Raw genomic sequence first — 12289 nt, 5'->3', positions numbered from 1 at the left:
AAATTGCGTGGTTGGACCTCAACCATTTGGTAATTACCATTCGAGTTGTGTTTTCGGTTGTAATTGTTGCCAAGAGATTGGGGTGGCAATGAAAAAATCAACTGAATCTCTGAAAAAAGGGTAAATTTAACAATATTAAACAAAAATCATAGGTAATATCCATAAATCCCCATATTACAGGCAACCTGCAAATGTACCAGCACTGGAAGACCATAACAAAGCACAGTTTGAAACATAAACTGCCTAACAATGCAGAGGATTGGAAAACTTCAGCAGCAAGTCATCCAATGGGGATGTACAACGTGATGTCGTCGGATTTAGGGTTAAGCCTTGTGGGTTCGAGTAACCACCACAATCAACAGGACCACAACGGAGAGCATGAATGATGTTTTCAGCTTGTCCTCAAAGCGATTGCTGGCTTCTGCTTTCGCGTTTTTACTGCTTGGAGGTTGAAAGAAGCCGCCCATGACCTTTGTAATTTTCTCGATTGCTTCCATGACTTTTGCCATAGTATTTTGAAAGATCCACTTCACAATGTTTGTAGCTTTATCGTTGTTATCATTGGAATTCTCTTGTGGACTCTCGGAGCTATTGTCTTCATCTGCGTATATGATGAAAAATTCATGTCGAAACCAGCATTAGTCATGACTGCGTTCATCGAACTTGTGAGCATTGACAAGGTATTTCATCTCTCAACTATTACAAGCTATAAATTTCAAGCTTATTGCTCTTAAGCTTATAAACTTCACCTTATTTCATCACTGAAACACGCACGAACATACATTCATAAGAAACAGAGGCAACTAACGCCAGGAAAACAACACGTAAAAGAGGCATCTACGATTAACAAATGACGTTTGTGAAGACAATCTGGCACTTGTGAAATCCTATTGGAATATTAAACTGTTATAATTAGAACCTATAAGTCAATCAATGATACTCCTTATATTCATATCACACCAACCTGCATAGAAGGACTCCCGGAGCTCGCGCACCACCTCATTGTTCATCACAGCATCCCAAACCGCTGTATCAGATGACAATGCCATCACCATTCTCTGCACAAGAAAATACCCTTATGACATAATTCTAAAAATTTCATCCTCGGCAAGATAAAATGTGAAAATAATTTATCAAACAGAATCAACGGTCTTAATTCCTTTAGTTTACATGCACTCTTCAAACCAAAATTCAGAAATTTATGAGAAACAAAAACGAAAGATATTAAAGAAAGAACCTGCACAGAAGACTCAGTCTGCAAGAGATGGAAAGCATCATAAACTCTCTCAACACCGTGAGACTGCAACATTTTTGAATTATTACAAAGATAGGCAGACGGCTCCATCCAATCTAATTCTGACCCAGCTGAAGGTGCTGGGTGCACAAACCCAGCAGAAGGACTTGTAATTTGATCATCCACATCTCTGTCTGACTCAGAACCAAACTTATCCCTGATGAAAGGACTGAGAACCCTAAACCATTTCATCAAACAGGGCATGATTAGTGTAAACTACAACACTAGGCAGCTAATTAATCATTTTTTTATTTGACAAGTTGATAAACTAATCTAAATTACGGATTTAAATTCGAATGCGATAGGTCATGCACACCTGCCCTCGCCAACAAGCCTGACCCACAGCTGCCGCCATAAGTTTTTTTATGACGCGATGATAAATTAAACTAATTTACAAGCACGGGCAGGAAAATTTGAATTCGAGTGCCCCAGGCAATAAAGACTTCCTTAACGAACTGGCCTAACTCGCGTATACTGTATAAAACACATACACAAAGGGTTTTATTTATCAGAGACAAAGAGTATTGAGTTGCTTACTGTTGAAGGGCAGAGACAGCATTGTGAACTTCATGCTTGGAAGGAACAGGTCCAAGAACAAAATCATCCATAAACCCATGTGAAAGCCTCTCATCATCCTCACTGCTAACCCCATTATCCACAGTCACCCAATCAAAATCATCAAAGCGAGGGGAAGAAGGCCAACTGGGTGTCCCACAATTGGAAGCCAGAGGAATATTGCATGAGGAAAAAGGAGAAGTGGGTGAGGAGAGAGAGAGGTTGTGGGAAGAACTGGGCTTCTGGTTGTGCCTGGAAGTGGAGGTGGCGGTAGTATTTGTGGTGGTGGTATTAGCAGCAGTAGAACTGGAAGAAGAAGATAGGGGTTCTTGAATTGGTGGGCCACCAGCAATAGTTCTGGTGACTGCTGCCCTACTCACAGCCTTAAACATGCTTCCTCCTCCACCTCCTCCGCCCATGCTTCTCCCACCAAACATCATTGACACACAACTTTTAGGTTTTTTTTCTTCTCCTTTTTTAGTTCTCAGACTATGTATCTGTGTCTTCCTTCTACGTTACGTAAACCTAGGGGGAGCCAGGATTCAGTGGATTCCTTTGCTTGTCTGCCTCTGACTCCTGTTCTGTTGATATTCTCGAGGCCAGGATGTGGATAGGTATATAAAATGGTCCGGTGTTCCATTGGCGTCACAAACTTCTTGTTAACAAAAGAAGGCTCCACGTTGGTTCCTTGAGGGAGGTGGCTTCCCCTTATCTTTCTGTTGTTTATTCGTTTGCTTTTATTTTTGGCGAAAGTTTATTCCTTTGCTTGGATGTATATCATTCATTATTTTCTGTTGTTATGTACTTAACGTTAACCCAAATAAAAATACTTTATTTATAACATGTGTGAACCTGGCCGGTCGATTAGGGTAGTGAACAATGAACTCAAAGTTCTAGTCTTTATTATATCGGAACAAATAGAGTCCCTAGAAATATTGAACCAAGTGGTGGATTATTTTGTTAGTTAAGACATCTTCTTCATTTTACTATATCTTGGTTTCAAATTCTTAGAATAAGATTCTCTCCGAATTTCTTCCATCCAGATTCCTTACATCATGTACGTTCAACCGAAAATCAAATAGTCATAAATTCATTAACTTTCATCTTCACTGTTCGTCTTCTTTCTCTTCTCACTCTCTCTCCGACTCTATTCTCCATCTCTCTCTCACTCTCCTCTCTCTTTATCTTCTCTAACCCTAATTTTCTGACTTTTTTTTGGTTGTGAAAACTTTTTGTTCCCAATGGCCCAACCAATTAGAACCCAGAAAATTTTGCACAAGTTCGGCCTAAAATTCACCACTAGGGAGGCCCAAGTTGGCAATGCATGTACAGAAAACGGCAGAACCAATGGAAAATATTATAAAACCCTAGCTTGTTCCGAAAACCTAAATAAACGTCCAAGTTTTAGTAGAAGAAACGGGAGAGGACGGAGGAGATCGGTCTCTCCACAGACAATGGGTACTGTACTTGATTGATTAATGATGCTACTGGTTTTTGCTGATGAGAAAAACTTGGCAAAGTTAAGAAAACATATGAATTTTGTGCTTTCCGTTGCATTTCTCCCCAACCCATGAAAGTGAAACCTAAGAAATGAAGATGTTATTTTGCTCGTGTTCATGGAATTATTATTTTTGTTTCGTCATTGCTTTAGTTTTGAATGTGATGTGTTTTAGTGTTTTGAAATATAATAGGATACTACCGGTCAGCGTTAGGGAGGAGGAAGCCGTCCGATGTTATGAATACAACCAAAATGAAGATTCAGTCGACAAAGATGACTAGTGTTTGTTCCTTCTTTGGCCCTTCCTGAGACAATAAGGGGGAGAGGTTATTTTAGCTAGGGGGAGTTTTTATTTGGTTGTATTCATTATGTATGATGGGGGCGGTAGTATCCTGGAAAGTTCGAGGAGAATCTGATCGACGACCGCATTAATGTCGTTCCACTTTCACTCAAAGACTGGAAAAATCGAGTAGCCAAGGCGTGGAGACAAAACTACCTTCTAGTTATGGATGTATTAAGATGAGTTTTATAAGTTTTTTTTTTTTGCATTCATTCATCTTAGTGTATCAAGGCTTGGTAGCCTAAGATTTTCTCAGTGGTGAGTTTTGCCTCGTTGAATTTTACATGTATGTCCACTCTCTATGTTTCTACTAAATATTAATGTGTAGGATTTAGTCTACATAACTGGTTAATTTAAACTACATTTTGAATTAGACTATATGACACACCCCGATCGAGATCAGGGCACGCTGGCCGTCACGTGGAAGTGACGTAACCATGTGCACAGTGCGGAAGCTAATAAAAATAGTAAGGTAACAAGTACGAATAAATAAAAACTAGCATACAAAAGGTAAAAGAAATAAGTGCTAGCGTAAGTGAGACACAAGTTCAGAGCATAACGCCTAAGCAGTCCAAATGAAAATGACGCGACAACAGTACACCCGAAGGTGGCCCTACGCTGGTGATCGTCTGTCAGAAATGCCGGGAAAGCCCTCTGGGAAACCACCAAACCTACTAGACAGCTAGAACCTGGAGGGGCGCAAAACAAAAGCGTGAGTGGGCAAAAACAAAGCTTTTCAAAAACCATTTAACAAATAAGTTCTAACCCCTCGGCGTAAAACCTGTATACTTCCCAGAAAATAAACATATGTACATATATATATATATACCAATCATGCTTAAGAATATGTCATGTCAAATCTCACAATGAAATGCAAGTGCTCAGGTAAAAATCATATCAATATCATATAGTCTGGCAGCCGGAGTCACCTAACGTGACCTGTACGGCTGAATCTAGAGCTCGAATCTCAATAACTAACTAAACCTGCCCACGAGTCGGAACCACCTAAAGTGGTCTGTACGACAGGCCTGGGTGTAATACATATAAACGCTCTAGTGCTACGATCACGTAAAGGCTGTGCGAATAATCGCGGGTCACCTACGAGTCGGAACCACCTAAAGTGGTCTGTACGACAGGACTGTGCACCTAACTTGGATCCAAGCTGAGCGTGTGGTGCGGGAGGTGAACAACACGTGAAGGACTGTGCCCTACTCTGGGCGGGAGCACTAACACCGGGGGTGCAGGTTATGAGCTCTCTAAGCATCTCGAATCGCTACTAAATGTAAACATGAATAACACTTACCTGGCACTTACCTGTGCGTCCGCAGCACCCAATATGCATATGTATATATATAACTAATAATGCAACTAACAATGCATAAATAACGATAATCTAATGCATGGCATATGGCAAATGACAATTCAAATCAATTTTCTGGGAAAATATAAGTATATAGGTATATACGGAAAACCAAAAGCCCACTCACCAGTAAGTGGAAGGGTCGTAACCCCCCTGCCTCGAGTGACCACGCTCGTCCTCGGGATACGTCTCACCTATATGCGAAACAACTATAGAAACGTTAATTTTAAAGCACATAACCAACCTTTATAAATAACTTCTCATACAATGCTCAAATGGGGTGTATGAATACACCAACGTGATCTACTCAACCTCAGGAACATCCCCATATTTTTAAAATAATTTTTCACCCCGCACGCGCTCCACGCGCCGGCCACGCGCAGGCACGTGCCTGGCACGCTAACGGCATCAACTGACGCCGTGAGGGAATATTTCGTTATCCCTAACGGTTTCCGTCAACGGGGTCAGGAATATTCCGTCAGACTGGACGAAATATTCCGTCGTCTTCTCCGGCGAGCCTCCGGCGCCGTCGCCGACGCCGGAAAATCGGGAATTTTTCAAACGTTAATATCTTCTTCGTTTTTCATCCAAATTTCCCAAAATTGGTACCAAAATGAAGCTTAGAACTAGAGGAACACAATCATACCACTTTCAAGGGCTAAAATCCACAAAATCTCACCTGAAAAATCAACCCAACTCCGGCCAACTTCGAAACTAGTGATCCCGACGTCCAAAACCATCAAACGAACCACCCCGAGCCTCCTAGGGACCTCACCAAGCTACCTACAAGCTTGAAATTCCCTAAAACGTGAGAAATCACGTGTGCATGAACAGTACCTCAAATCGGACATCGTGTAATCGACGTGAAAACGAAGGTGTTCTTACCTGAAATGGGCATGGTTGGACTCCTACCAGCCTCACGAGTCTGAATATGTGCTTAGATTCCACGATCTGTGAAGGTTCGATGGGTGTGTGGGTGTGTCCGTACGTTTCAAAGGAAATGGGAAGGGAATGGGGCTCGGGACAGGCGCAGAGAAACAGGAGGAAAGGTTGTGGTGTGTGGGAAGGTGTGTGTGGCCTACAACATGCCAACCAAACTCAAAAACAACCAATAAACGTAAAGAAATCAAACTAGGGGCAATTTTGTCTTTTCACACGTACGTTGTAATATTTTTGGGACGGGCTGTCACACTATAAGCTTGAACGTATTCACCCCTAAGTTAGATTGGTACCATCCAAGAACTTTCATTAGGGCAATTGTTTAACCTAGAAAAATTTTTGCATTGAATTTGAGTTTTTGGACATCCACATAGTTTTGAGAATTGAGAAGTATCTCTGATTTATCACCGTTCAAGTGGTTGATGTTATACGATATCTTTTACTAAAGAATTTTGCGTGTACCTGAAACGTTATCACGTGATGCAACTAATTCATGTATTATTATATAAGTAGGCGATATAGTTGATATGCCACACTTTTTAGATATATTAATCATTTTGAGTGAAATAGTAACATCGAGATATATATATATATATATAAACGGGAATATTACCCCTTTTAACTGTGTTCCTTGCAGGATCAACTGGATCTGCTTGAACTGTGAAGGGTCTGTAAAACCAACCCATAAGAGAGGCAGCTGTAATGCTTTCCTTAACGAAAGTGACGTTTATAAGGAACTTGGGAAATTCTTGTATTTAATGCACTTATTCATTGGGGTGTTAATCGAACGTAAGACTATCATGATAAGCTTGTTCATTTGGATGTCTACCGAACTTAAGACCATCTGATATTAATACGCTATCCATTTAGGATTATAACCAATCCTAAGATTAGTTGATTATTAATAGTGTCACAAAGCCGTCACTTAGTACTATGGTCTAGTAGTATTACTTTCACTTGTAAGTGAGAGGTCTTATTTCTTTGGTTCGATTCTTGTCAAAAACAAATTGGACTCACTTTATTGTTAGTCTATTGTAAGACTAAGTCCACCCCTCCCATGTAGATAATATCGTTTGTTCAAAAATAAAAAATAATGTCACAAAGCCTGTTATTACAAGTATATTGGGCGAAATTTGACGAATTGAGTAGTATACTGATGCATTAAGGACTTTTTATTAGCGTTACAAACATAACGCTACAAAGACACGAATAAAACATTTTCAAGTCTCTTTATCCAATTTTATTAGTGGATTCCTACCAAATTTAGTTAAGTTATTCAAGCATTAGGAGCACGTATATATGTAATTATCTATCTCCAGAAACGTTGCCGGATGGCAGCGTGGTAAATTTCGTCTATCATCTTCGAAAACGAACTCGGTTCGACACCCGCCTTATTTTTTTCGTCCTTCTTCTCCGTCGAAAAAGCCATGGATAGCAACGATCCTTCCGCCCGTCGCAGAAAGGTAACATCCAGCACTTTCTCTCTCATCAAATTTCTTGTTCAATTCCACCGTAACTCCATCCAGACCTGAAATAATTGCTCTTCTTCTTTCCAGCATGGGTTCATTCCCAAAGCCCAACCTCGCAAGAACAGCGAACCAACTGCTCCACTCCGTAACTCTCATAATTTCACCCTCCAATTCCCATTTGATTTCATTTTTTGTCAAAGTTGATATCATTATTAGTTTTTCATTTGACATTTTTGAGCTGCGAATCGGTGCAGCGGCGTCGGCGGCGACGACGATGACGGTCAAGAAACTCGTCGGGCGCAGACTCTGCTGAGTGAGTACAATGTAAGCTCTCTCAGCCTTCAGCTTTCAACTTTGTTTTCTTTCTTTATTGCTGTCCGTAATTTATTTATTTATTTATTTTTGCATTTTCTTGCTTAAACAATTTCTTGTTTTTAGTACGTGAGTTAGTAATTCATTTGTTATCTTTTTAATTATTGGGTTATTTTTTGTTTAAAATAAAAAATAAAGAGATTATCCGGCTTTTGGCTTTTGGCTTTTTTGAAAAGTTAAATAACTCTGGTGGCAATTTGGTCATAGGGGTATGTTTGGTATGGTATTAAATTAGACAAGCCATAATATGGAAATTTCCTCTTTTTAGAATTATGTCATAAGGGTATTTTCTTGTGCAGAGAATGGTGATCGCATTGTCATCTGATACAGCGGTTTGGGATGCTGTGATGAACAATGAGGTGGTGTGGGAGCTCCGGGAGTCTTCCTATGCAGGTTGGTGTGATATGAATTTCAGTAACGAGTATCAGTAATTGAATTTAGGGTTGTAATTATAACATTCTAACATTACAATAAGATTCCACGAGTCTCATATTGTGTTCACGAGCGTCTTTTGTTATTCGTAGATGCCTCTTTTACGTGTTGTTTTCCTGGTGTTCGTTGCATCTGTTTCTTATGAATGTATGTTCATACGTGTTTCACAAGTTGGATGAATGTAGTCATGACTAATGCTGGTTTCGACGTGAATTTTTCATCATAGACGCAGATAAAGACAATAGCTCTGATAGTCCACAAGAGAATTCCGATGATAACAACGATAAAGCAACAAACATTGTGAAGTGGATCTTTCAAAACACTATGGCAAAAGTCATGGAAGCAATCGAGAAAATTACGAAGGTCATGGGCGATTTATTTCAACCTCCAAGCAGTGGAAATGTGAAAGCAGAAGCCAGCAATCGCTTTGTGGACAAGCTGAAAACATCGTTCATGCTCTCCGTTGTGGTCCTCTTGAGTGTGGTGGTTATTCGAACCCACAAGGCTTCACCCTAAATCCGACGACATCACGTTGTATATCCCCATTGGATGACTGGCTGGTGAAGTTTTCCAATCCTCTGCATTGTTAGGCATTTTATGTTTCAAACCGTGCTTTGTTATGGTCTTCCAGTGCTGGTACATTTTCAGGTTGCCTGCAAATGGGGATTTATGGATACGACCTATGTTTTTTGTTTAAAGGGGGAATCCAAGACAACAAGACCCCCCACATTGCGAGAGTCGAATAAGTAACTACACAACTTTACCCTTGCTTTACCTATGATTTTTGTTTAATTTTAGTAATTACTTTTTTCATTACCACCCGAATCTTTTGGCAACAAGTAGAACCGAAAACACAACTCGAACGGTAATTACCAAATAGTTGAGGTCCAACTATGCAATTTTCACTTGAAAAGCCACGTACATCTCATCACTCTTTATCCGAGTTCTCTATTAGATTTCAATAGTTTAGAATATCGCTTGAGATTGTTTAGGTGTCGTAATAGTTTTCTATTGGTTTTAAAAATAAAAGTTTTTTTTTTTTTTTTGTCAAAATAGTTCATGAGATTGACATAACTATTTATTTTGATCTTTAACATTGAAATCGGTGGAGGTAATCCCTGAGTTTGTCCACCATTAATCATTTTAGTCATTCCGTGAAAAATCTCCGTTAAATGAAAAAGCAAGTAGAGGGGTTGATTGACAAAATGACCCTCAATTTAATGGAGATTTTTTACGGAATGATCAAAATGACTGACAATTGACAAACTTGTTGATTTTCAATCTGAAGGTTGTATATGGTTAATTAATGATGTTACTGGTTGTGGCTAATGAGAAAAACTCGGCAAAGTTAAGAAAATGGGTGCATTTTTGCTCACCACCTTATTTATTACGTTGAATGAGTTTAAATTTTGAGATTTGTGTCCATCCACAACACAGATCTCAAAATTTAAACTTATTTAATAGTAATAAATGTGGTGAGCATCAACATCACTTGAGAGTGACGAACAAAAATATTTCCTAACAAAATATATGAATCTTTTGCTTTCCGTTGCATTTCTCCCCAACCCATGAAAGTGAAAAGTAAGATTTGAAGATGTTATTTTTGCTCGTTTTGTGTGGAATATTTTATTTTGTTTCCTGTTGCTTTAGTTTCGAATGTGATGTGTTTTAGTGTTTTAGCGTTTTAGTCCATGTATGGACTGATTTTGCTGGATATTGTTGTCGTTAGAATTATTTTATTTTCGTTTTTGGTAGAAGTCGTCGGAAATAATTAGAGTTTTTGCCCTCGATAATATTACACTTAAAGACGCTTCAAACCTCATATATGCTTTTGAAAAGCACCATTCCTTTTTTTCAATAGAAGAAGGGTACCAAAACTATTTCACAGTCAATTATCGAACAAGTGTTTTTTTTTCTCCAATTACTCTTAAGTGTTTTGTTTAATTGAACTTATAAGATTGGTTAAGCGTTCTTGAGTATTTAGGGTATTCTTCTTCTGTAATACAGACACAGTTATACGAAAAATCAAGAAATAGGATAGATGGTCCATTATTTTGCATGTTAATGGTGGAAGATAACGGTATTCTTTATCCCCCAACTGCTCGGTTGGGAATTATACCCGATGTGCTTCAGACTTTGTGACTAAAGTTTACCTCTTTGCAGGCTATGTTGTTTACCGTGTGCGTGTGAGACGCGGTGGACGTAAGAGACCAGTTTTTAAGGGTATTGTGTATAGTAAACCCTCAAACCAGGGCGTCACTCAATTGAAATAACAACGGAGCAAGTGCACGGTTGCAGAGTAGCTGGCTGGCCGGAAACTAGGCGGTCTCAAGGTTCTTACTGGGTTAACGAGGTAATCACAACAAGCTGATTAACTTGATTGCATTCATATATTAATTATATACATGCTGTATTATCTTCTAATTTTAAGGTTTGTCGACAAAATTATGATGGCTTGTTGTGATATATGTGACGGGGGACATTGATCAGTCCCTAAACTGAACGGAGCAGGCAACCAATGCTTGTACATTTCAAATGTTAACATCGCATATCGATTAATCTTCACATCCTATCGTCTTCTGGAGCAGCCTTTACAGTTTGGGATAGGCCATGAGACCACATTTTCCATTTTATATATTAAATACAGAAAATTAGAAACTTAATGTGAGTGCTTGGTACCCTTGACTTCTGAATGACATAAGTTAGGGTAATTGTTTAACCTAGAAAATTGTTTGCATTGAATTTGAGTTTTTGGACATGCACATATGTAGTTTTGAGAACTGAGAAGTCTCTCGTTTATCACTATCAACCATTTGATGTTATATGATATCTTTTACTAAAGAATTTTGTGTATAATTGAAACACTATCACGTGATGCTACTAATTCATGTGTTATTATATAAGTGACCGACATAGTTGATATGTCACACTTCTAGAATATATTAATAATTTGAGTGAAATAGTAAAACATGGGGATGGCACACATAAACACAAAAATTACCCCTTTTAACTGTCTTCCTTGCAGGATTCAACATACAAATACTATGAGAGGCAATCTTGGTTGAAGCTGCCCACAATGCAATCCACAACGACACAAGGACGTACGAACTGGATCTGCAATCGGTTCACAACCACAGGGGACTTGTCGGACTCACTTCTGCTGGAAAGAAGTGCAGAGGCTTGAATATCAGGGGACACTTGCACCGCAAGGTACGACCGTCGAGGAGGGCAAATTGGAAAGATGGTATCTCTTCCACGATTTCGTTGAATGTACTGACTTTGCTAGTTTATGTTTGGGTTTAGGCATTGGAAGAGAGAAGCTGTCGAGTTTTTCTATAGGTAAACTAGCTTTGGACCATTTATCATACGAATGCTTACATAAGTTGGTTTTTGCCCCTTCTCTAAGTTCCTTTTTATATATTTAACCAAAAAAACTGGCAGAAAAAAAAAATCGGTAATTGCTTTTGTGATTGATTCAATATTTAAGACATTTCTAAGCCGTTTGTGTGGAAGGCAAATGGTTTGGGCTCGAATGAATGAATCTGTTCACCAAAAAAAAAAAAAATACATAGAAGTTAAATTCCTTTTGTTTTTGTTCTTTTTGGTGGGTGGCTTTTGCTTTATTTCTTTTAGAATTATTTAAGAATGCCAAGTCGTTATCGGATCAATTATTAAAAACTTGTTAAGTTAATAAGCTTGACACAGCACGATCTATTAAATAACGGATATGACACGAAAACAACACAAACACATCCATTTACCAAGTCTAGCTGTATCCCCCATCCAAAAGGCAATCATTCCTTCAGCTCCCCCAACATTGCCACACACACAAAATGTCAAAAACCCAAACTTTTTTGCCGTTGACCAAAATTAACAAGAAAATAAATATCAAATATGAATTTTTTTGCTTGCTTCTAATAGGGATATTTGATGAATTAAACAAACCCCAAATCATGCAAAAATCTAACTGCAAATCAATCTGTCTATGAACATAACCGATAGAACAAGGTATAATGGAAATAATAGAAGT

At 38.8% G+C, this 12289-nt stretch overlaps 2 protein-coding genes across 3 annotated transcripts; one reads left to right on the top strand and one right to left on the bottom strand.

Annotated features, from left to right (window-relative positions):
- Nucleotides 1-106: 106 nt before the first annotated feature.
- Nucleotides 107-2442, bottom strand: LOC103959809. Its single transcript, XM_009372176.3, has 4 exons — nt 1832-2442; nt 1238-1472; nt 965-1058; nt 107-601 (listed from the first exon to the last, which is right to left on the bottom strand). Exons 1-4 carry the CDS (start codon nt 2287-2289, stop codon nt 324-326), a joined length of 1065 nt encoding a protein of 354 aa, XP_009370451.2. The 5' UTR covers nt 2290-2442; the 3' UTR covers nt 107-323.
- Nucleotides 2443-8098: 5656 nt separating this feature from the next.
- On the top strand, nt 8099-11659 carry LOC103961937. Of its 2 annotated transcripts, XR_007251304.1 has the most exons (4): nt 8099-8220; nt 8486-9005; nt 10423-10612; nt 11285-11659. XR_007251304.1 is itself a non-coding variant. In XM_048565803.1 (2 exons), the coding sequence occupies exons 1-2, from the start codon at nt 8130-8132 to the stop codon at nt 8773-8775; spliced, it is 381 nt and encodes a 126-aa protein (XP_048421760.1). In that variant the 5' UTR covers nt 8099-8129; the 3' UTR covers nt 8776-9071. The 2 variants fall into 2 exon arrangements, 1 of the variants encoding a protein (XP_048421760.1); XM_048565803.1 differs by lacking the exons at nt 10423-10612; nt 11285-11659 and having other exon boundaries at nt 8486-9071.
- Nucleotides 11660-12289: the final 630 nt, after the last annotated feature.

Source organism: the organism of the source record quoted next, unplaced genomic scaffold (assembly GCF_019419815.1).
Source record: "Pyrus x bretschneideri cultivar Hongxiangsu unplaced genomic scaffold, Pyrus_bretschneideri_v1 Contig4, whole genome shotgun sequence".
NCBI classification, from domain to species: Eukaryota; Viridiplantae; Streptophyta; class Magnoliopsida; order Rosales; family Rosaceae; genus Pyrus; species Pyrus x bretschneideri.
This window is presented reverse-complemented; position numbering and strand designations above follow the sequence as displayed.

Coding starts and splice junctions, on each gene's coding strand:
- LOC103959809 (XM_009372176.3), bottom strand. CDS start 2,289: ATGATGTTTGGTGGGAGAAGCATGGGCGGAGGAGGTGGAGGAGGAAGC. Junction 1,059..1,237: donor AGACTGAGTCTTCTGTGCAG/GTTCTTTCTTTA, acceptor TTTCTTGTGCAG/AGAATGGTGATGGCATTGTC. Junction 602..964: donor CCGGGAGTCCTTCTATGCAG/GTTGGTGTGATA, acceptor TCATATACGCAG/ATGAAGACAATAGCTCCGAG.
- LOC103961937 (XM_048565803.1), top strand. CDS start 8,130: ATGGTGATCGCATTGTCATCTGATACAGCGGTTTGGGATGCTGTGATG. Junction 8,221..8,485: donor CCGGGAGTCTTCCTATGCAG/GTTGGTGTGATA, acceptor TTTTCATCATAG/ACGCAGATAAAGACAATAGC.